The following is a 26,239-nucleotide window of genomic DNA, read 5'->3' as shown; positions in this document are numbered from 1 at the left end:
GACGGAACTTCCTGTGCCTCAGTTTGTGCCCATTGCCCCTTGTCCTGTCACTGGGCACCACTGGAAAGAGCTTGGCCCCATCCTCCTGACACCCACCCTGCAGATATTTATAAGCATTTATTAGGTCCCCTCGCAGCCTTCTCTTCTTCAGGCTGAACGAGCCCAGCTCCCTCAGCCTCTCCTCGTAGGAGAGATGTTCCAGTCCCCTCATCATCCTTATAGCCCTCCGCTGGACTCTCTCCAGTAGCTCTTCATCTTTCTTGAACTGGGGAGCCCAGAACTGGACACAGTACTCTAGATGAGGCCTCACCAGGGCAGTGTAGAGGGGAAGGAGAACCTCCCTCGTCCTGCTGGCCACACTCTTCTTGATGCACCCCAGGATCCCATTGGCCTTCTTGGCAGCCAGGGCACACTGCTGGCTCATGGTTAACCTGGTGGACGCACCAGCACACCCAGATCCCTCTCCACAGAGCTGCTCTCCAGCAGGTCCACCCCAAGCCTGTACTGATGCATGGGGTTGTTCCTCCCCAGGTGCAGCACCCTGCATTTGCCTTTGTTGAACCTCATCAGGTTCCTCTCTGCCAAACTTTCCAGCCTATCCAGGTCACGCTGAATGGCAGCACAGCCTTCCGGTGTATCTACCACACTTCCCAGTTTGGTGTCATCAGCACTCCCTAGTGCTTAAAATGCAATAGCATGCTCCATAGACAAAAGCCAAAAGGAAAGAAAGAAAAGCATCATTACACAAGCTAACATGCAGCTTAGGTATAACAGCTGAAAACTCCAGTTAATAAACAACAGTCAAGCGTTATATCAGCATTATTTCTTGACTGAAGCACAGCACGCCTGGCAATGCAGCAACCTCAAGTACACTACTGATTCTCAGGTGTAGAATCAGTAGTACCTCAACAGCAAAAAGAACTAGCTATTGACTCACCCTTACACCTTTACACAGCATCTGAACTATTTCTGGTGACCTCCCACTCCTAGATATCCAAAGTATTTGCTGTTCTCTACAGAGTTTGAAACATAATAAGCCAAAAAAAGTACTGAATGTCAGTCTTTTCCACAGTTTATATATAAAATAGTTGAAAAGCGTGTCCTTGCCAAGTAGATAAAAGTCATCAAAAACCACAAAGAATATGTTTAAAGGGGTGCAAGAATCAGCACATTATCTCCGAAAGACATCACTAGGAAAGGCTCCTGAAAAACCATTAGACTTTTGCATACAATTATTTTGCCTGAAAGAATATAAAAAGCATCGGTGCAGTATATCCACTTCTTCTTAGCATTTTTTTTTTTTTGTATTTTAGTAATGCTGTTTTTCAACACAGCTGGTCCTGACTAAACAGATTTAAAGATTCATCAATTCCAAGACTATAAAGGATTATTGTGATTATCTCGTCTGACTTCCTGCAGGGCACACACCAGAGAAACTCGCTCACAGATTGCTGCAACATACTTTCTCTACAATAATGTGGCAACAGATCACTTAAAATACCATCCAGTCTTGTTTTAAAGATATCAGTAATAAAGAAGCAACTGCTTTCCATGATTATTTTATTGTTAATTATCCTAATTATTAAAAAGTTACTTCATTTCTATTCTGAATTGGCTTCAGTTTGTAAATACTGGACTTCGTTATATCTTTTTTGACAGAACTGACAAATCGAGACAAGTTTTTGACAGATTGCCTCAGTTAGCAATCATCCACCTGAAATCTTTCTCCATGCACCTATTTACAAGTCAAAAATAGGCTGACTCCTCACTGAACTTCTGCAGTTTGTCTGAATAAATGTACAAAGTAATTTTTTTGCCCTATATTCATCAGACTTCTGCTGGAATATTATTCTCATTTTTATGTATTTAATTCTCTAGATACATGTTTTTATCTATTATACATTGAGAAAGTGTGGATAAACAGGTAATTCTTTAAAGCAACAATGAGAATATCCAAAAGACATGATACATTCTGAAGATTGGGTTTGACTGTTTAGTCTAGAAGCGACAAGAATTAGGAAAACAATTTAAATCAAAATCTTGCAGGAAACAGGAATGGAATAATCTCCTTGTCTATGGCAAGCAGAATAAGAAATAGCAAGCAGTAAGGGAGATTCAGCATAGGCTTCAGAAAAGTCTTTAACAGCACGGGCCAAAAAGTACCGAACTTCTTGAGAGGTTGCAAAACATCCACTGTTACAGACATTTTTTTTGTAACACGCAAGACAAGCACATGTTGCAAATGCCATAGCTAGAAATTAGCTTGCCTTAAAGGAGTTAGATGGACGAGGTAACCTTAAGGACCATTCCAGGACCTCCCCTCCCATTCTAGGTTCCCCCTCCCATCACACCTTGCCTTGCAAAAGTCAAGTATTACAGATCATCTCTGAATCTTTCTAGCTTTCCCACATCTATTCTGCAGAGGACACTGCAGAATCAGTAACAGTTGCTCAACAATCACCTCATTCAGTCTACACAGAGATTTTCAATTACTCTCCTCCTCTGTCCCCCAAGATGGCCCCCTGCCTATGAAGGTAATCCTCCTTATCCTCTTAGCTATCAAAATCAAGAAAGCGGCTGATGTGCAATTGGTTAGCCTGAATAATGTTTCATCACGCTAAGTGTCATTGCACCTCAGGACACAAACACCATCTGTAGGTCCTTTCTATATTTGGATGTATTAGAATAGATGCTGTTTAAATGAGCCAAATATCTGACAGAAATCGTATAATCTCTGACCTAATCATTATTTAACTTTCTACTTCTGCATCATCAGCAAATTTTGTGAGACTGCACCAATTTTTTCTGATTCCTATTCTGAGAATAGTGAGTAACACCAAGACAAGAACAGATCCCTGCAGGTCCTATTACAAGCAGCACATCTAAATAACAATTCTCCATTTTCAACTGCTTTGCTGTCAATTCATCTGTTTTTAAACCAATTAGTAAATTCTATATTCAATTCTGCACTGTTATTTTCTTTAATCTTAGTGTCAAGGGGGGGTTAGTTAATGCTTGCAGAAGTCCTACATTTATTGTTAACTTTACCAATGCAACTTGTAATAAGATTTAAGGATGCGCTTGGTTTCTGTCTCTGACATGGTTGACAATTTCTGAAGAGAAGGCTAGCACTAGAAAACAAGGAAACTCAACTATGAAGATTCAAGATTTGAGGTCAGAGAAGATAATTGGCCTGGGACAGCCAGGGCACCTCTCCAGAAGAACATGTGCTATAAGCCACGTTGGTGAGATATGGACTGGACGAAAGGATTTTAAGTCGAGTGGAGAACTGGCTGGACTGCCAGGCTGAAAGGCTGATCATCAACAGTACATAGACCAACTTGTGGCTGGTTCCTAGTGGTATCCCTCAGCATACCAACACCTTTATTAATGATCTGGATACCGGAACAGAGTGCAGCCTCAGACACTTTGCAAAGGATACCAAGCTTGGGGGATCAGTCATCACACTGGAGGCTGTTACTTAGAGGAGGTTCCTCAACAGGCAGGAAAAACAGACCAAAAGGGACCTCACAAAGTTCTGCCAAGGCAAATACAAAAGTCCTCCTTATCTGGGAAAGAATAACCTTATGCAACAAGGGCAGGCAGCAGCTTTATGGAAGACAACCTGGTGATCCCGGTGAAGAAGCTGAACAGGAGCCAGCAGTGCTGTCTTTGCGGCAAATACCAGCCATATACTAGGCTGTATTAGCAAGAGGGTAGCTTGCAGGTCAGAGAATGCAATTCTTCCCTTCTGTTCAGTAGTCATGAGACATCTGGGTTACTTATTTACCATGTACAACTGCCAGATGGGACTATTCAGAAAAGATGGGTCCAGATTTTTCTCAGAGGTGCACCTGAATAGGAATGTCATAGAATGAACAGGAAGGCACAGACAGTGGGAATTCCAACTAGATACAAAGAAAACTTTTTTCCCTTCTGGGTGGTCAGGTTTTAGCACAGACTATTGCCCAGAGAGGTTGTGGGATCTTCACAAATACTCAAAACTCAACTGGACAAGCTCCCTAACAAGCTGATCTAATAGCTTCTGCTTTCAGGAGGAGGTTGTACTGGAGACCCCCAGAAGTTCCTTCCATTCTACGGGATTCTATGATTCCCTGCTTGTAAAACTTCAGACTTGGCAGTAAAACTCCCCATGAGCCATGAGAATATCCTTTGCATGGTTCTGCCTGATTTTTAAGCCAAAACCCTACGATTAAGGAAACAAGTACAACAATAATCAAGATCCACAGCAGCAGATTTTGCAATAACCGATACAATAACCCTTGCCATCAGACTATTAACAATAGTATAAAAACTCTTTTTATTGGTAACCATTTATTCATTAAAGTGTAACACTGTGGCAGCACAGCCAGTTTAATGCACCAGAAATACATGTTGCTAAAAAAAAGGCAAGTAGTCTCAACCCCCCCTCATTGTCTGAACCTATTGTCTCCCTTCCACGCACTATGACTGGCACCTTTACAGTGGGCCCCATCAAGAATCTAATCTGCCAGAAAAACGACAACAGAATTAAAAATGGTTTGCATTCAGCCAGACAATTCCCTAATTCCCACTGCACAGCCACACAGACACTAGTTTATGCATAAGTGCAATAAGAAGCGTACATTATGAAGCCCGGCTTCTAGAAGATCATTCCTGTCTGAATTGCCTTCTGCTTCACAATATGGGTGAAGTCGCACTGCAGTCCTTCCTATGGCAGGAGCAATAAAATTACATTTCTTTCCTCTACACAGCCATTTATTTCCAAGCAAATTAATTTTTTTGGTTGGACTGAATTAGAACTGGTAAAGAGACTCAACATAATCGAGCATGGGGGTAGAAGAAAGGAAGAAAGGAAAGGGGATTGTCTAGAGTATTCAAAGGGACACCCATCAGAAGGCCCTGGCCAGGCCGACTTGAGGACCTCTAACAAAAGGTGATTCATAAGGTACAGCTTTCTGATTTCCTCCAATAAAATGGGAGAACTCCTTTTTCACTGCACAATGATGTTCTCAGAAAAACCCGGCAAAAACTCGCAAGAGTATCAAATTTAGCATCATCTTGTAACAATACACTGAGTTAGTACCACTATTTGCAGCAGAAAGTCACACACAATATATACACATTTCAGCTTATTACCCATGCATAAAAAAGTTCTGGCTTTTTTTGGCGATGCCTGTGCGCTACCTTATTATTTATTTCCCAGATCTACCTACAAAAAGAAAAAAAACCACTCCTGCAAGATGGTAGTGAAAAGAAGAAATACGGTATTAAAAATTGTATCTTGAAACAGGGTATGGCTTTTCTAGGATAAATAAAACTGACAACTAGAAACGATTTATTTTGGATTGTTCCACACAGGAGAATTTTTTTTAAACAAGGAAATGTGCCTAACCTCTCTCTCCTCTTTCTGCACCTATTTTAGTACTAGCATTCTGTTCACTACCTAATACAGCAATGCCATTGGTTTCAATCACATCACAATTATCACAGAATCATAGAATAGTTTGGGTTGAAAGGACCTTTAAAGGCCATCCAGCCCAACCCCCCTGCAGTGAGCAGAGGCATCTTCAACTTGATCAGGTTGCTCAGAGCCCCATCCAGCCTGATCTTGAATGTTTCCAAGGATGGGGCCTCCACCACCTCTCTGGGCAACCTGTGCCAGTGCCTCACCACCCTCACTGTAAAAAATTTCTTCCTTGTATCTGGTCTAAATCTACCTTCGATTATGTTATTTCTAGTCTACTATGCTGGTAACAGAATAACTCTTAAATAGAACACTTGCATTTAGATGTGTTTCTAATGTAGATTTACACGATGACAGCCAACAGTACTACAGTAAGAGCTGACATGCCTGTAATCATTGTCAGATCTGAGACGGCAAACTCAGCAGCTACTTCTGAGTATGACACCAAAATCCAACAACAAGCCTAACTGGCTCATTAAAATCATCCTCCCGATTCTAAACTTGTCAGTGATGCTGCTAGCTCCCCTAAAACAAACTGCCATTCTGTTTATATTCTGTGACACAAGGGCCAGACAAAAATTGACAGAAAACTTATCTTTGGTTTGTATCTTCTTAGCACTGGATTGGTCACAATATTTTCCTCTTTTGAAAGGCAACTGGGTATCTCCATTTCACTATCTTTAGTGCCTCTTCAAGTAGTAACTAAAGCATCTCTGCAAATCACTTTCTGTCAGCCAAATGAATCATCCAGATAATTTTTTAATTGCAGGGAAAATGAAGTCAACACTTCTTCTACTTGTTCCTTTTCGTAACAGAGTAACAATTAAACAAAACCAACAACAACAACAACAACAAAGTCATTCAGGAAAGCAGGAAGCACCTGATAAAACTCAGGAAACAGAAGAAAACACACGAAGGTTTCATCAAACTAAAGACTAATATATGTGTCCCTGGGACTGACTGGGAAGTGACTGACAAGGAACCAGGGAAAGGGAGATGAAGAGTTAATGAGAAGCTCAGATCGTGATCCTGAAACAGAATGAGACAAAAGAGGGCAAATGATGGGAGAAGAGAGAGATGGAAGAAATAAGGTAGCTGAGCTCCCTGTATGAAAGTGCAAATCAAAGTTTCCCAGTGTTTGGGGTGGGGGTTTTGTTTGTTTGTTTCAACACCTGAGGTCCACTGAATAACCAACATTAGTTCTGAGCAACTTTGGGCTGGCCTTCAGAGCACAGTGCTGCGCCAGTTCAGAACTCCTCTGCCACATTGGATGGGTCTTTTTGACCAAGCAGGAGAAAGGTGACTGGGCTGGATGTCTTCTAAACAAGCACGCAATGTTTAAGTCATGTGCACCTCCCTATTTAAACTGACCGTATAGTTTCTTTTTAATTATATTTTTAAACTATTAAAAATACACCACAATCTACTCTAGGATCCAGCACATGGACCAGTAACTTCTAAGACCAAAAATTTCTGTCACCACATTAAATGAGATGAAGATACTAATAATATCTATATAGAATACCCTTAAAGTTTATTTGGTTGTTACAAAAAAACCCAACACAGTGGTTAAAATCTTATTTTCTTCTTCCCTCTCTTCCATTCTACCAAATATTCCATGATTAATGATTTTATTTACAGTAATATAATTAACTCCATTAACTCTACCAACACATTCATGAAAACCTGCCATAAACCTGTTTCTTTACAGCTTCCTTTTCATTAGTGAACAGAAAACAGCATTGAAAAGAAAACTCTGCTGCTGTTCTTTCCCAGTTTTTCCAGAAAATAAGTTAACTTTTAGTGTTATGAGCCAGTATTCTATGCCATATTTTAGAAATTCATTAAATCTTATCTGAGCAGGTTTCCAAGCAGACCTCTCTAATAAGAAAATAACAAGTCCATTTGATAGTATTAGTAAACCCACTTACAATCACTAGATGCTCACTAGGCATAAATCTCTTCCGCAGAGAAACTGCAGAAGTTTATTTCACCGTGGAAGGTCACTGGCCTGCGCACTTCAAATTAAACTTGAGCTATTCAGATCAAAACAAAAATTCTGAGACCACAAACATTACTACCTTACTTCTTAAAAGCAGTGCTTCTCAGTACTTCTTCAGTATGCACTCCACAAGACGGCCAAGATTGTCACGTCACATATAGAAGAAAGACTCTATCTGTCACTTCAAGTTCTGAGGCTATTAGGAAAAATGAGGGAGGAAGATACAGATGGATTCCCAAAATAAAATGACTGCCTTCAACCCTTTACTGGCCCACCCTGACTCAAAAGAAAATCCTAAATGCTGCCAGTAATAGAAGGTGTGGAAAATAGCATTAGGATAACTACTAGCACTTAAACTGTTGCATTAGAAAACACTGACAATACATGCAGCTGTATAACTGAGCTTAAGCTAATTCATAAAAGAAACCTGTAAGTATTATTCTTAAATCAATGAAAGACAGTAATAAAATAATTCTAAATCTGCATCTTTGATAAACATCATTGTAACAGTTCTATCAAAAGGTATTAACTACTGGATTAAACAAAAGAGAAGCTCGAACTTGCCCATGTCAGCTGCAGAGTGCCAGCACAGGGATGCGCAGCCCCCCGTCCCCTTGCTGCCAGAACAGGCAGGGGGGCCGGGGCGCAGGGCGGGGGGACATGGAGGAGACCAGCTGCCTCCTTCAGCAGCAGTGCCAGCTTACAGCAGCATGAAAAGTCCAGGGAGGTATTAAACAACAGTCTCCCTTTCCTTCTGAAAGGATGCAATCTCAGCTTCATTTCTAAATGCCTGCTCTTGCACAGACTACAGAGCAAGCATCCCCATCACCTCTAAGGACACATCTGAAAGAATAAACTGAAATCTGCCCCATCAACTGCAATTTGATTTAGATCGAACAGCTAATGCTCAAATGGCAAACATAAAAGATACCACTACTTCCCCTGCTATGTAAAGGTCTTTGAATTCAGACTACTGTCATTTTACTGACAAAAACCCCAACTTCAGATAAAGAACTTGGGACTCCGAATCTTCCAAATTTATGAAAAGTCCTGTCAGCTCAGGGACATTCCAAAATTCACACACAGCTCGGCAAAACACAGTGAAATGGAAGAATTGATATAATTACATTAGCCCTAGAAAGCCTTGTGACGAGTCAATGCGTGCATGCAATCTTAACTGCTGAGGATAAGACTTTGGGTAAAAGAGTGGACTTTAAATACCATTTTTAAACAGCAATTCAACTTCTTTGGACCTAAAACTATTATTTCACCCCTAGAATGGAGGTTCCTAAGCTTCCTGCATCTCCGCACTTGCTTGCACAGCAGCCGCAGAAGCCACTCTCAGCCCCACGCACGCGCGAGATGCAGTATCGGGCCGAGCGATGTCTGTGTGCTGTCAGCATTTGCTGTCCCCTGCAGAACTGTTAGCAGCACGCATTTGTATTGAAGGAAAACAAACTGGAGACCACATCAGCAGGAAGCCACTGATACAAAGAGGTATACGTGTATCAGTGGCTATTCTCAGGAAATAAGACAATCCTACACTTGATCTAGGCTTTCCATTATTTCAGCAACAGGTTTTTTTGTAATTTGTACTGGATCTCATCTAAACACATTGGATCTGGAGCTATTACTGGCACTAAGTACTGGCACTAAAAAGAAATGGGTATTTGTTTTATAAGCCATCGGGATGCCCTAAATTAATTTATCTTTTGGAATTAACTTTTGATATCATCTGATGGATTCATTTTTTTTTCCCCTCAGAGGCAGTATATTATTTCTAGGGGTAAATGTACAATCATAAACTACCTTCAGTACCTGAAGCAGCTCTTACTATATAGTACAGTGATCGCAGCTAAAGATTTGAAATCACACTTCGCAATCACTGCAGTTTTTTATATTTAATCAACATTTATAACTAAACCCAAAGCTGTATCTAGGAACAATCAGCAACCACAAGGTTCTGCTTCTAAATTAAAAATGAAGCAAAACAAAACCATCAGGAAATTTACAGGAAGATGAACACACAAAAACCATAAGAAGTTACAGTTCTCTCACAGAAACCTCTCCCAATTTCTTTATGTTCCTTCTATTTTAAGCAATCTTTATGTGTAAAACACAGTACAATAACTTCTATTAAACAACAAAACTTGAGGAAACAGGCAGAAGTATTCCTGAAAGGAGAACACATTTCGCCAAAGGCCATGAATTACTGTTAGCTCAACACTAAGATGCAACCAATTTAAAGAATCATATGAGCGGTTTCCAAAGAAAAAATTTATACTTCTTTCCCCCTTTTTCATACCAACATTCACAAAAGATATACATTATGAGACACTTACTCAAAGAGAAAGTGAAGCACTCAAGAAAATGAGGATAAACGATAACTAAAATTAGCCCTGGCTCCTGTACATATGCTTTACCAGAGTTTTTAATTGCATGAACACATGCAGAAGCCCTCTTTATTTTGACCAATTAATGATCAGCCATTCATATTTTCGTTATCATTCGTTGCTCAATGTATGGTTCTTAGGGCGAACTTTACTAAAAATTATTCAAACCTTAACATGAAGGCAGATATTCCCCATTCCTAATGACTTTCACATAACATTCAGCATCCAAGTGCTTCAAACCTACATCTCTGTGAAAATACATGCAAGACTAGAGATAAATCTCTATGTAAAACCAAGATAGTATTAAGTATAAAAGTGTCCACTAATTTTGTGCAGCTAGCTTGTGAGAACTCCTATAAATATCAACATGGAAGATGGCAGGTCACAACCCTCTCTGAGGGAGCATTAGATTTTCTTCATTGTAGGACTGGCTCCCCCTCTTTCTGGCCATCTTTGTCACACTCCCTATTCACTGGAGGACAGGTGAAACATATGAAGAAGGAAGGGGGCTTATGGACTCCTTACCATGTACCATGTACCATGTGTGGTAAGTGACCACAAAATTAAAGGTCTTATCATAACTCTTACAGAAATAGTAGACTTTACCAAGAACATAGGCTTTACCCCGGTTCTTGAATGCTTGCCTTTGCAATCCTACTTATACATTTAGAACAGCTTTTATTCACCAGTTATCTCTACAACATATCCACAATCATGCAACTGGAAGTTGAAATAAGAGAGAAGAAACAGGTCTTTAATAATCTTGTTAAATGTTTTAATTTCACCTTAACATGTTATGTAAAATGAAGTATCTATCCATTTGCCAGATTTACCACTGAGTTTTTAAATTAAGATGCATTTTTATTCCTGTTCATTTAGAAGGACACAATAATCAAGCATTACCTCCTGCCCACCCAAACGCAACAATGCAGAAAGTAATCAAATTTGGCAACCCAAGTGCCGGCTGTCCACTGCTGCAGCTACAGTCTTCTCTGCTGCTCCAGACACAAGGTTTTTCGTACGCCTGTACACACAGTATTTGTCATAACTCCATTTCCTACCCCTCCCACTCATGAAACTTTGTTACCCACTCCTCTTAGAAAACATATAGAACTGTGTTATAGAGAGACAGATATAAAGATTACAATAATTATTAAAAATTATCATGTTAGTTACCTTTTCCTTTCTATGTCTTAAGGGCAGAAACAACAAAAAGTAACATAAACCAGGATAAGACTGAAGGACACTTCCTGATACCAAATGGACAACAAGGCCATACCGGCTGCCAAAAGGACAGATGTTCTTCGCTCTTCTATTAAAAAAAAAAAAAAAAAAAAGAATCTGTCTTCTATAAAATGAAATCCAAAGTATCTTTTTAGTTCCAATAAATACCCACTAGGGACGATCAGACTTTTTCCTTCTAAGCTCTATACATGCACACAAGCTTGCTCACTCACTCTAACAAGCCAGATTGGCAGGTTCCCCTACCCCTTTTTTTCTCTCTTCTCTAATTTTCTGGTTTTTAAAAACAAAACAAACCCAATACAAACTGCCATGTTTCCTCAAAATACATCTTTGGAAGACTACAATCAAACCACACGACACCATTTGCCTCTATTTCAAATGCAATTCTGCCATAACATCATTTTTGGAACAACCCAGGTGAGTCCTTCCAGTTAGAGATGAAGAAACCCTCAAACTCCTGTTTGGATTTTTGGATTACAATGTTCTTTCCCTGGTCTAATGTAATTAAGTGTTCAGTATGTTTACAGTACAAATGAAATAGTTAGAAAGCATCTGCAGGTCAGGCACGGGTTTCCCCCGAGGAAATTCTGTTCTATTTCTTTGCTGCTTGCCTGTTCACAGCCAGTGTTAAACACCAGCAATCCATAAAATCCAACTCCCATGTCTGAATGTTGCACATGTACTTCACATGTACACCGTAACACTGTTGTCAGCATGTGGTAGACTGGATATTGTTTTAAAAGGAAAGAGCTCTTCGTTAACTATGAACCAGCTAATACTTCAAAAATTTGGAATTCATCTCAAAAAAACCCTCCTCCAAATCCCCTCAACAATTTGCTATGAATTTCAGTATCAGAAAGGCAGCTCTTCTGTTCTATTTACCAAAATAAAAGAGCATATTATGACCTCCGATATCAATGACTAAATAACGTTCTTCTACAAAGCAAGAAATCATGAAAACACCGTGCACACAGTTTGTCACAGTAGGACTTGGCAAGGACACCAGAAGGTGACTTACATTTAATTCTGGCTTGATTTTTAAAATCTATTAAAATCTATCCATCTCCATGGTAACTTAAAACATATATTCCTCCCATACAGTCTGAATAATAGAATAGAATAGTTCAGTTGGAAGGGACCTAAAACGATCATCTAGTCCAATAACACTTTGTAGTTTTTGTTTTATAGTAATCCTATTGTTTCTTTGACAATACATAAGAACAGTCTAGTTGATCCTAATAATCTTAAATGATATCATCAATCTGTATGTGGAAGTAAATGAAAGGTGAAATGTACTGCATGTATTGCTCCTTGTTACACTGTTCTTTAAATCCAATAAACTATCTGTAAGTTCAGTGGTCTTCAAAGGAAAGTAACTTTCAAAGCAATTATCATAATTTTTCAAATTTTAATGATACAAGACTTGCTTACAAACTCATCTTATTTTACTTTCCTAAAAATTTATGCCTATTTCTAATTCCTTAAAGCTCACAGACTTCCACAAATCACTATGAAGGACTGAATGCATTAAATCTCTCAAAATAGGGAAGGGAAAATAATAATTGCGGGAATCCATTATAGTCTTAAAATATGAAGCACTTCAACTGAACTTCAGCAAGTTAGCGCTAAAGTGGAGATGTACTGAAATGGATTGCATTTTATGGCAGTGCCCTAACAAATATTAAGTGTAGATTCTACATGAGGACTGTTTCACCAAAGAAGAAATGTAGAGATCATGACACCCACTAAAGACCTCCAATAAACCATAGCTAATAACTTTATGTAAATACAAGTCTCAGTTTAACAAAGCACGTAAAGGACTTCTGCTCAACTTTCCAAAGACATCTCAGCAGTGTAAAACCCTACAATTTTAGAGAAAAAAACTTTTAACTGCCTAAGGTAATGAGCAGACATAAATCACACTGTGACACTTCTATATTGTGGTCTTTATTCTGGTCCCCACGACTCCTGCCCTATGAGGAAAGACTAAAGGAGTTCTGTCTTTTCTCCCTGGAGAAGGTGGCTAAGGGGGACCTCATCGCAGCATTCTATGATTAAAGAGTGGCTACAAAGATGATGAAGGCTCTCTCTTCACAAGGAGCCACATGGACAAGACAAGTGGCAACAGGTATAAGTTACCCCAGGAGAGGTTTCATGTCAACATAAGAAATTTTTTACAGTAAGAACAATCATTCACTGGAATAACCTGCCCAGGGATGTGGTAGAGTCCCCATTGCTGGATGTATTCAAGATGCAATTGGACAGGGTGCTAGATAGTCTCATCTAGGCTCCCTTTCCCACAAAAGGCTGGACCCGATGATCTTTTGAGGTACCTTCTAACCTGGGCTATTCTATGATTTATCTCCAGCTTCCGCTTCCACGACTCAGCATACCAAATAACAAAAATCTCCAACTTACACATACAACACTGAAGCGTTCATCACTCTGCATTCTCCAAATCATTCTGCACATACCCTCTGCAACCCAATCAAGAAAAACGTTCAAGTACTTTCCAGTAATCAAATGACAAATTTGCTAAAAGCCTCTGATTAGGTTCCTAAGCAATCAGCTGTTTTCCCAGAGCACCATTCCCTTTGAGAAACTGAAGAATTAGTTGCTACTGAAAGAGGAAATATTTACACTTGGTTTCCTTTATATCTGTGCAGCACTTAACAAGACTATCAGCTACCTCAAACTCTTATCTGAGTTGCCTGCCACTCCATGAAGATCCACCCTTCAATCCAAACATAGAAAGATATAAAATACCCAGAATACTGCCAAACATTATAACACAGGACTATGGATAATGAGGTGATAACTTTGAGTCTCTCTGTTAGTGTCAGAAAGAGGACCATATATATGTGCAATATAGTTTCTGTACATATGTCTCAGTACAAATACCTCATCTTTCCAGGAGTTTGCCTGCACAAAACTGTAAGTGTGTATGAAATATGCTCAGCCTTGACTTGAGGGAATTCTGTTCCTTCAAGGAAGACCTTCTGAAGCAGACCTCAGATGCAGCACGCCTGTTTTAGATCATACCATGCTTTTTTCTGCCTACATATTTTAGAAAATGCATCAGCAGTTCCATGTTTTATCAGATATGAAGCAAAAGGTATCTCTCTAAATAAAACTGTCTCAGAGTACTCCACTACAAGAGTAAACTACATTAGTGATTCAGGGACTGGCATTTTTTTAAGACTAGTTTTGAATTAATGCTTCAATTTTAGGGACACCCTAAAACACCCAAATCAGATAGCTTCAAATTGCACCAAGTCCTTTTACTCAGTCTCTTTTCCTTGATAGGGTCCTCAGAAGATTTATAACGAGCCAACAGGAAATTTGTTTCAGATTCAGCTGGCAAAAATTCCATGTATTCCCAACACCATTAGTTCTTACTCCTAAAACTAAATGAGAAGTCACTCCACACTTTCCCCCCCGCTCCTCTTCTGCATAAAAGTAGCAAATTACCTTTATTGATCTGACCAAATTCTAAATTGGGCAATTATGTTTGGTCTCTCTACAGTCATCTGCTATTTCAACAGAAATAGTCCTCACATCACATCTTAAACTCTGAGGAATTTGTTTTACTGTTAAAATAGCTACTATGCTCCAACTGTGAGTTTCAGTGATCTCCTTAGCTGACTTAACAACTCACAGGAGTCTTGTTTGACCTAATTAAAGCTCACAGAGAACTTGCAGATCCTTTATTTAGAAGTAGTAAAAAATAACAAATCTTACCAACACATACAAGGTAAGAGAGAAAGTTATCTACCTTACTGGTATTCTTTTGCTGTCTCAGTGGAAGTCATACACTAGTCTGGGCAACTACCTGAGAGCCACACACACACATTTCACCACAACAAATGCAATTTTCAATCTTCGTCCACCTCTGTGCCTACAGAAGTCTCCCCAAGGTTTGTTCTTGCTTTTCTGTTCTCTCTTCCTTGTCTCTTTGGAGTAGTCACAAGAACAAGCTCAGCTTCCCATAGTGGTACCAACAATAATCCTACTTTTCTTTCCCCTTCCACTCCATCTTGAGTACAGTATTTGGGAAGGGAATCACTGGCATCTGCTGTTTATAAGCCTTTCTAATAGTGAGAAAGGTTAAGCAGAACTTTATTCTAAATTTTTTACGCTTCCCCCAAAATGAAATACATATTTTGTCCTAACTAATCTAAAGAACAATACAGAGTATTTGAACCAAGCAAAACAGTAAGATTTAAGGTTCATACACTTAGCGACAATATACATACATATGTGTGTGTAAGTCTATATACACCGACGCATACATACACACACACATCTGGTCAGCTATAGTTATCAGAAACTCCATCCACATTACAAGCAGCTCAGCATACAGCGTTTACATGGATTTTAAACACTCAGTTCCTGTGAGCTCCCTCCTGAAGATTTTGTACAACAGCAGTGAAAGTAGGAAAATCCAAATCAAGTAGGTTAAATAGAACAGTGACCTTTTTGGTTACTAAATGTCACTGTTTCTGTACTCCTCTTAGAGGCCTAGATATGGGCAGATCAGAAAGCAAAGCAATGGGTTCTTTTATTTTCCAGTGTCATGACACTGTACCTATCTCTGCACACAGATTACGTATTCAAATAGTGGAAAAAATGTGCTATTTTCATAGAATTATAGAATAGTCGTGTTGGAAGAGACCTTTAAAGGCCATCTAAGTCCAATCCCCTGCACTGAGCAGGGACATCTTCAACTCAAGCAGGTTGCTCAGAGCCCCATCCAACCTGACCTTGAATGTTTCCAGGGATGGGGCATCGGCCACCTCTCTGGGAAACCTGTGCCAGTGCTTCACCACCCTCACCGTAAACAAATTTCTTCCTATATCTAGTCTGAATCTGACCCCTTCTAGTTTAAAGTTATTACCCTTTGTCCTGTCCCAAGAGGCCCTACTAAAAATATTGTCCCCAGAACCATAAGTCATATCATCTTCACTCCTTTAAAAGTATTAAATATTTAAGTTCTATCACTGATTGCTTGGTAACAAAAAACAGGTGATTTTTAGGTTGGCATAGAATTCTTAAGCAGGTTATCATTACTACCACAAAAAACACCCAATATAAATAACAAATTCTGATAGCTTCCATACCAGTATTATTTGTATCCCTTTTCCTTTTCAATTTGAGAGAAATCTCCTGCATTTTCAAAAATCTTATTCTTTTGTTAGCATTTAAAGGGTTAGAATATCAGAATCCAACTACTCATAGCATAACATAGTATTACAGTAAAGCAAAGAACACACCAGACATCTATCTATTTCAAATTCATTTTAGGTACAGCCTTTCCTTTATCCACATAAATACCTTTTTCTCCATAGTCTCAGCTTCTAGTTCTATTAAGACTATCCCCTTGCTCTCACCTTGATAGCAAAAATTACAAGGATATCACAGCCCTTTGCAGTATAGCGAACTTCAGACCTACAAACTAAAATTACTGCACAACCCTCATAATTCAAACTATTCAAGCTTCCCCACGCACAGTTTCTTCCTAGTAGTAGCATGGACTCTCTGTGGTCAGAAGGAACCGAGGAAGATTGCCAATATTTTACAAACCAATTTTCTACAACTGTCTCTAAGTTGTGCTTCACTTTGCCCTTCCATTTCTCACTGTTCTCTTCCTCCCCTCATTTTTTTTTTTTCAGCTGAGTTATTTTATCTTGGAACAACATAGCATCCCTCTTCAGGCAGTGTTTTAATCGCTCCAGGCTTCCTCGGTATTACATTCCAGTAGCTATTGTTTAACTCAAAGACAAATACAAACCTCACAATGTATGTCAACAATATTACTGAAGCCATTTCTTGGAACTTTTATTTGAAACAAAGTTGGTCTTTCAAACCATAATCCAAGTAAGAAGTTTGCCAAAATGCATGAGATGAACATTTCAGCCTATTCACAGATACGAAGAAACGCTGTAATTTTTGTTTGGCAGGTGTCCAGGGCAATACTACTAAATAAAGAAGTGCCTTCGTGTGGTGGGTTGACCTTGGTGGATGCCAGGTGCCCACCAAAGCCACTCTATCACTCCCTCTCCTCAACTGGACAGGGGAGAAAAACATAGAATGCAAGGCTCATGACCCAGGCTCGTGGGTAGAGATAAGGACAGGGAGAGATCATTCAGCAATTACCGTCACGGGCACAACAGACTCAACTTCGGAGATAATTTTAATTTATGACCAATCAAATCAGAGTAGGGTAATGAGAAATAAAAACTATATCTTAAAACACCTTCCCCCCACCCCTCCCTTCTTCTCAGACTTAACTTCACTCCCATATTCTCTACCTCCTCCCTTGCAGTGGCACAGGGGGACGGGGAACGGGGGGGTTGACGTCAGTTCATCAGATGTTGTGTCACATTTTCCCTGCTCCCGTGTGGAGACCCTCCCATGGGATACAGCCCTCCATGAACTTCTCCACTGTGGGTCCTTCCCACGGGCTGCATTTCTTCACTAACTGCTCCAGCGTGGGTCCCTCGCAGGGTCATAAGCCCTGCAGCAAACCTGCTCCAGCGCAGGCTCCCCACAGGGTCACAGCCTCCTTCAGGCATCCGCCTGCTCCAGCGTGGGGTCACCACAGGCTGCAGGGGAATCTGCTCCAGTGCCTGGGGCACCCCCTGCCCTCCTTCTGCACTGACCTTGGGGTCTGCAGAGCTGGTTCTCTTACACATTCTCACTCCTCTCTGGCTGCTGGTGTTGCACAGCAGCTTTTTCCCCTTCTTAAATGTGCCTCCCAGAGGCACTACCATCATCACTGATGGGCTCAGCCTTGGCCAGTAGCAGGCTGGTCATGGAGCCGCCTGGCACTGGCTCTGTTGGCCATGGGGAAGCTTCTGGCAGCTTCTCATAGAAGCCACCCCTGTAGCCATCCCGCTACCAAAACCTTGCCACGCAGACCCCATATACTACTGTTACCATTTATAGGTACTGACCTACTGAAAGCATCTGCGGTAATGACTAGCATTTGAACTTTCACTACAGTAAAATAACTTGTCCACAAAGCTGACTAGGCACAGTAGCATGATAAATAACGTTAATTAGATTCCTTAGATGATTCTTCTGATAGTTTGGGAATAATAAAAATTTCTGCTTGTGCTGATCCAACAACAAGCAAGTATTTCCATTTGGTCTCTTAATATATTTTAAGATGTGACCTTACAGCATAGCTTCTAGCCTGAGTACCAATTATAAAATCCTAATCACAGCTCTGCCACATCCATTTGTGCACCTCTGTACGCTTCTTAAGGCTTCAAATTTATAGTTTGTAAAAGGGAAAAATTTCTATTACCCACCTAACAATTGTGTAGATCGTTCTTTCACATCAGAAAGGCTATGGTGCTACATCAGTAGTCTTGAACATAAGAAAACACTGAAGGTGGTCAAACACTGACAGCTTTGCCCAGGGAAGTCGGGGAGTCCCTTTTCACAAGGAACTCAAAACCTGACTGCATGCAGTCTTGGACAACCTGGTCTAGCTGACCCTATTTGAGAAGGCAGTTGAACTAGGTGAACTTAAGTGGTCCTTTCCAACCTAAAAAATTCTGTGATTATTTCTATGTTAGAAAACATTTTTTTCTAATATCTGGGAAAAAAACCACCACAAAACAAATTATTTTCTACTCTGAAGCTCTGCCAGTTTCTTCTTGTCATGGACCAGATGCCTGCTTACAAAGTTCTATTAAAACAGTAAATTTTTTCCCCTGTTATTTAAGAATACAATAATGTGTGCAACGTTATAGTAAGTATAATGAGCTAGAATAGAAAGCAGTCCCAGAAAGAAAATCACTAAGTGAAAGTTTATAGCTAGAGCTTTCTCTCTCCCTCTTCTCAAAGAAATAGTTTTAACAATAAAAAAGAAATAGATTAGCAGGAAGGAAGTGTAACTCATTTGTAGGTAAAATGGTTCCCCTTTGTCCAATTCAATACCGTTGTCAGTATTACTGTTGTCTTCTTCATCTGACACTGGGGAGAGAGAAATTCTTACAGGAAGAAAACAGAAAAGATCGCTTAATTCACATACACCAGAGATCTAAGCATTTGAAATGGAGAAAAATAAGGAGTACGGGATGTAGAAGTGATAGAAAAAAAAAGTACATACCACGTGCCATTCCCCCACCCCCCATTAGATCAGCTGTTACTTTCTAAGAAAATTTCTTCAGAGGCATATGATCCCCATAGAAGAAGCAAGAGCAACAAAAGTGAAGCTAACTTCACAACAGACTTAATTGCTTTTTTGAAGGGAGTACAGAACATGGCTGGTTATGCTAGATACGCTACACTCATTTAATTGGGTCTTTTCCGGTTTTATTTCCTAGGTGTCTAGCTACTACCACTTCAGGTTTAAATAAGCAAAATATGTAGAGGTTATTTCTCTAAAGTAAGGAAAGAAAGGAAATTCATGCTTGTACCACCCACAATTCTTGATCCTCATCCTATAGTTACGGCTTGCAATTAGTAAGCTAAAAAGCTAGAAGGAGAAAAAAACACCCAGGAAAAAAATACTTTCATATGTGCTAGTTTTTTATTTGCTGTTCCATGGGATTTGGCCATTAAAAAGGAAGAGAAGAACAAAGTTGAAAGCAGAAGTAGGTGACATTATGTGGCAACAACTGACAATTACATAAAATAGATGAGTATAAAACTGAATACACTTATCTTGAATGTTTATTCTTAATAGGTGAAGGAACAATCGTACAAAAAGACCTCCAAGTTCTTCCTCTTTCAAAGACTAGATGCTAAAAGAAATACTCACAGACTGCTGAATAATTCTTTGAAGTCTTCGATGGGACTTACAGAAGTCTTCCATTTTGTGTTACTAAACACATACAATATTTCTTACTTAAGAACACTTTAAAATTGGGTTTTTTTACAATGAAGCTTTCAGATCTGAAGGCAGAATTTCAAAACTGCTGAAATTTCCAACATAGCCCATGTGAACCTCACATGATCAGTGAACCTGCAGTTAGCAGACCCCCCACCAGATAAAATGAATCTAACAATTCTTATACTGATTATGATTTTTTCCTAATGGACCGAAATGCAGGCAACATATCTCCCAAGATATCTGAGAAGTAAAGTACAATGAGAAGAGTACTGTTCTTACCACATACAGCTGTTTCCAGAGCACAGCCCATTCCTGCAGTGTTGCTGTGACTTCAGTCACAACAGAATCTTCAAGTGGAACAACTGTTTCATATTGCCTATACAAGAAGAGGGGAAATAATTAGGAAAAGTACCCTGGAAAAAGTAGAAAATGAAATAAATGTCAGCATAGTAATTTGTAAAGTGTTAGAACTTCAATCTGTTTGAATTTATTCAACAAAAAGAAAAATATCTTAAGAGGAAAATTTTGTCTGTTATAACACTGAAGCCACTCCAGAACCCCATCAACTGTTCCTCCATCCCATTCCATAAGCATCAGTTTATGTGAAGCATTTCCTAGTTATCTGTTTAACATACATAATTTCATTCTAATCAAGGTCAAAGGAAACACTTTTCATGATGACAGCATGTTGAATTAACTTGCCTGTAAAGTGGGGTCCTTCACAGTTTGTGTCCCTTCTCTCTAGGCCAGTTCAACCCTTTTTTACCTCCAATTAATATGTTAGCCAATATCATTAACTACCCAAAAGATCTACAATCTATTAACCTTTCCCATCCAGCAGACTTTTCCAATATTGCATATGAAACCCGAGTGAGCTATCCTCTAATCAAAAGAATAGGACTTGTCCCTTTGTGGTCAAGTTCCTCCATACCTATTAAAGGAGAATCACAGAACAGTTTGGGTTGGAAGGACCTTTAAAGGCCATCTAAGTCCAACCCCCCTGGACTGAGCACGGACATCTTCAACTCAATCAGGCTGCTCAGAGCCCCATCCAACCTGACCTTGAATGTTTCCAGGGATGGGGCATCGACCATCTCTCCGGGCAACCTGTGCCAGTGTCTCACCACCCTCACTGTAAAAAAATTTCTTCCTACATCTGGTCTGAATCTGCCCCCCTTTAGTTTAATACCATTACCCCTTCTCCTATTACAACAGGCCCTACTAAAAAGTCTGTCTTCATCTTTCTTTTAAGCCACCTTTAAGTACTGGAAGGCTGCTATAAGGTCTCCCTGGAGCCTTCTCTTCTCCAAGCTGAACAGCCCCAACTCTCTCAGCCTTTCCTCACAGAAGAGGTGCTCCAGCCCATTTTTGTGACCCTTCTCTGGACCAGCTCCAACAGGTCCATGTCCTTTCATCACAATAAATGCAAGAATGTGATAACTAATGTAAATATTAATACCATTATATTATCTGAGCCTTTAGTGCCTTGACTTGCCTTTTATGTTGAGTATTACAGAAACAAGTGTCAGACGCTGGAAAAATAAGGTCTATTTCAAGCCTCTGCTCTTTCAGTAATTTTTTAAAAAGAGGGAGAATTAAGAAAAAAACAAAACAACAACACGTTTCTGAAACAGACCGTGTTGCAACAAGTTTCCATAGGTCCTAAAGTAGCGGTACTGAAAACACTAGCTCAAAAGGTGGTTTGGGACAAGTAGTGTCAAGTAAGAGACAGCATCTGCATCACATCCAACAACCATGAAGGGCACTGGGCTCTTCCTCTTCGGCAGTACAACTGTGCATACAGATATTCTGAAATTCTCCTGAAGGAAAGTTACAAACTCCATAACTAGTTTAGGCCATTTTTCTGTCCTTTGTGCAGAGTTAAATGAGTGCTAACAAGTAAATACGTGAACAATGAGATGTAATTAATTCTGAAAAGTGTTGGTTTTTTTTTTTGTTTAATTTTAAAAGAGAACATGGTTAATCATTAAAAAAAAAAAAAAAAGCCACACACTTTCATGTCAATATTTCTCTTTTGAAAATTCTAACTAGAAATAATTGTGTCACGTTAGCTGAAGCCAAAAGTAACAAACAATGGGGGACAGGATGATGAAGTTAAGTCACTGTATGTCTCTATGTATTCTTGGAGGAGAAAATTTATCAAACAAAAGCTTCAACACTTCCTTTCCAAGCTATCAAAAACTCTTATTCACTTCAAAGATGTAAGTAAATCTTATACTAAGATCCAAAATATACATATATTCGACACATCACTATCTTAAAAACCTGGCATAGTTACCTTAGGTATGCATTCAACCCACTAAAGCTGGGACTGCGAAGCACCAGTTCATATATGTACATATCAGGGGACCAAGACAGATCACCATTTTTTTTCTATTCTTATGCCAATGACCTTATCATTCCCACATTTTATTATGAGAAACTGAAACACTGACAGACACCTAGCATCTGAGATTGTGCTCTATTCTAGTCCTGCAATGTTCTGGTTTGGTTGTTTTTTTGTTTTTTGTCATCCCTCGTGTCCCCCCCTGCCAAATCTGGCCACAGTAAGACTATGAAATCTCAATCTCAATTTACGCTTTAACAAATCACCACAAAGTATGCTTGTGATCTGAAGTATGATGGCTAAGAATATGATGAAAATCCTATTCTTTAGCTCATATTCAATGATCATTTCAATAGTTAGACAAAAATTCTGCATTTAGTATATACCATCAAAAGTTTGCTTGACACTAACAACATTAAAAATAATGCCACAACCACTTCCAGCTGAAAATTCCGTTCTTTTCAGATCTCTGTAAAATGCCATTAGAGGTAAGGCATTCAAAATAGTTCAACATCCCTGTAAGAAACCATGGAAAACTAAAGGATGAAAAGAATCGCACAATACCCTGTAGCTGGTGGGAAAAATGAAAACCAAAGAAAGATGTAAAAGATCAGCCTTCAACAGTATGGCTGGATTTAAAGAAAGTGCATATCAGGACTACATTTAACCATGCAAATTTAATGCTTTGCGTGCATTCCTATAACCCTGCACTTCCTGCAGTATACCCACATATTAATGACATTACATTGGGTCTATGACTCAAATAGAAGAACAGTACATACTATGCTTTATTATTTCACAAGTGTTTATATTGGCACTTTGAATATATTCTTAAATACAGGGGCAGAAATTCTTTTACCAAAACATGAAATAACCATGATCTCTGATTGAGAACTGTGTTATGTTCTGTTGTATCAATTGGTATGCCAGTCTTTGATACTTATTTTTAAAAAGTACATCAACTTCACTACTAAGTATCTAAATATGTTGAACTGGTTGCCCTTTACAAATTCTGAACTAACATCAAGTACTAATTAACCACAGATTACAAGAAACTGGTCTTCCCCCTAAGGAGAGTATACATTAGGAGTAGTCATTCTGTGCAATATCTGTAACTTTATTACACCCTAAAGTTATGAAGCATCAGTATTGCAGTTACCCTTACAATCTTTACTCCGTCCCTTTGAGGATAAACATACAATTCAAGACCATAAGAAGTCACATATTTTTCTACAGGTACTTTACTAAGTGCTATTTACTACATTATATCATCCACATTTAATTTATTCCCTTGGGTCACTGTGTGAAATGATGCACTTATATATCTCCCCACAGTGGCCTTAATCTAGAATATGCAGGTAAGAGTCGCAGTGAAGAGACAAGGTATCAATTTCAGGAGTCTCAGTCAATCTCACAGGAATCTTCACAGGTCATGGAGTCTACACAAAGTACAAATGCTGACATTATGTTGCCATCAGTATTGCTATTCACACTGACTAAATTAAACCTACCTCTAGAAACCTATGAGCTACATACAAAAACAGTGAAGGTAAAACAATTTCAAGCATAATGTACTTCAGTCATTCTCTGGCTTGAGGTGTAGAGGGTTGGATCCTTTCAAAAAGTTTTAAAGTAACATAGCTACCTTGTCAGCTATGCTTCAGTGAAAAATCTGTTGATAAACGAGATGGACTGTCTGCATGTTGGTGCCTCCATAACAAACAGGAACATAAAGAATTGTGCCAGTGAGAAAACAAGCAGAAATGAAAAATATAAACAAAGGTCTTTAAAATGAGTATGTTTCAGATGATACCTCTGCAGTTACAATTTTATGAGCAAAGGTCAACAGGAGTAACCAGCAGAATTGATTCTTGCTATATTAAAAAAAAAAAACCAAAGCACTGCAGAATTATATTTAATTTTCAAACCCTAATACACAACAAAAGATACAATGAACTAAAACCACTCTATAAATTTCAATAACTACTTCTTTGATTCCCTTCTAGATGACATGCACTGCAGCTTCTGAGAAAGAAGGAATACTCACCCTCTGTTACTGACAATTGCCTTTTTCAAGTGAATATAGTTTGCAGGAAAAATCCCCTGCAAGAAAAAAAAGTCTATAAGTTAGAAAAATACATTTACAGTTTTTAGCATTTATATTTTAAGCCACAGTAAATAATTGCCAATATACCTATTAAAAAAAAAACTCTTAAGACTGCGCCAAAGAAGCTGCCACAGTCAAAAGTCAATATTCAAATTAGTCACAACTGAACATTTTAATCCATCTCGGAAGAGGACGGCACACTGAATCAAGCATCCGTCTTGAAAGATCAATTTCTTACTAAGGAAGTTTTGCAAGTCCATTCAATAAAAATACCATACAGAGATTCAAGCTGAGTACGTTTCATTCCCAAAAGCTCCTGAGGTGTTCAGAAACACTGTTGCATGGGAAATATGCTCTGGTATAAAAATAACGGGTGAGTCAACTAGGACCACATGCAAAGGTGTCACCTCTAATCCTACACAACGGCCTTAGAGGGGAGAGGATTGATTTAAGAGAAAGCATTTAAATGTAGCCAATTGTCTTCCTACTGCAAAAACTGTGTGAGCCCAATAATCCACCAACAGGTGATGGGCAAGCAGGAAAAAGGAGTGACAAGCAGAAGGAGTTCAGAGAACAGCTTGCAGTTAGCAGAAAGGAATGAGTAACAGATCAAAGTACCAGGAATATTTACTGGAGAGATGTACGCTACCAGGACAGCCAGAGAAGTGGCCATCGTGCAGTTTGCAGCACACGAGCAGCATGCTTCCAGACCAGATGTCTGTATTGGTATGCTACATTACATTAGATGACAAGGACATAGGTTTAAAAAAAAAAACCAGCAAAACAAAATGTCCACCATCAAATTTGCGTCTAGCCCGCAGACCAGTCTTTCATTAAGGAAAGAAGTATTCTATTATTTGTGCACCCTGGAGCTATCCTTTTTCCTCCCTCTTTCCAACAACAAGCTGTTTAAACCCACTTGGGATAGCTCCGGTTATTTGCCTTCTTCTGTCCCCGTGACGGCTGGATTCTAACTTTGCCTGTGCCATTGTGTTCTTGTATGACGGGACATGGGGAAAAGAGTTAATCTAAACCAAACTTTTCATAACGTTCCATCATCTCTGTAAAACACATGGCCCTGAATCCTCAGAACAATCCCAGTCAGTCTGTAAGAATGGTAAGCCTGCACTTCAGCGGGGAATACAGGATCAGCACTGGTAATCTGCAGGTTAAAAACCCGCTGACAACCTCTCACAGAAAAGTCAGTAACCAAGGGAGGGCTTTAAATTTTTAGAGCTTTAAAACAGTACAATTTAGGAAGAAAAATTTTCAGGTGGATGTTGAAAGTAATACTAAGCAAAGATGAATCCAAACGCTAAGGAAAATTCCTTCCTTTTCATAGGCAAAACTGAAATTGCAGAAGGAAAAAAGATGAATCTAACAGGAATGGCTTCATCGGAGGGTGGGGGGGAGGCAAACATGCATGCTTTCAGCCACGCAAAAATCTTGAAAAGGAAGAAATGCTACTTCAGTATCTTGTTTGGTTCACGTCCAATCAGTGCTGTTTACTTCTGTGATTCTGTGCTGGTTACCTAAGAAACCAAGAAGGTTTGAAGGGCTCTCCGATCAAAAGTGAACATATATACAAGCAGAAGATGTACCAACACACACAATTAATGTAGGGTTTTCCATCAAAAGAGAATAATAGCCATGAAAACATAATACAGGTAATATTATATTCTATAATACAGGTAAAGATGAGGAATCTGGTACTTTTCTCTTTTTAAATACAAGCTATATTTAAAACATAAGACAGTGAAGTGATGCTTACATAGAAGGAACTATTTACATATTTGGATACATACATTTACAAAAATATACATGCACTCA

The 26,239-nt window shown here is 39.2% G+C and overlaps 1 protein-coding gene across 8 annotated transcripts in view; it reads right to left on the bottom strand.

The window, feature by feature from the left end:
• The window catches only part of DOCK3 (dedicator of cytokinesis 3), a 225,148-nt gene that overhangs the window by 167,333 nt on the left and 31,576 nt on the right, over window positions 1-26,239 (bottom strand). For all 8 annotated transcript variants that reach the window (XM_075433137.1, XM_075433142.1, XM_075433138.1 and 5 more), the window contains exons 4-5: window positions 24,350-24,405; window positions 20,235-20,331 (exon numbers count right to left, since the gene is read on the bottom strand). In XM_075433137.1, coding sequence (XP_075289252.1) covers window positions 20,235-20,331; window positions 24,350-24,405 — 153 coding nt within the window. The remainder of the gene's footprint in view (window positions 1-20,234; window positions 20,332-24,349; window positions 24,406-26,239) is intronic.

This window comes from Opisthocomus hoazin, chromosome 11, assembly GCF_030867145.1.
Source record: "Opisthocomus hoazin isolate bOpiHoa1 chromosome 11, bOpiHoa1.hap1, whole genome shotgun sequence".
In the NCBI taxonomy this organism is placed as follows: Eukaryota; Metazoa; Chordata; class Aves; order Opisthocomiformes; family Opisthocomidae; genus Opisthocomus; species Opisthocomus hoazin.
Note: the sequence above shows the minus strand (reverse complement) of the source record. Positions and strands in the feature narration are given on the sequence as shown.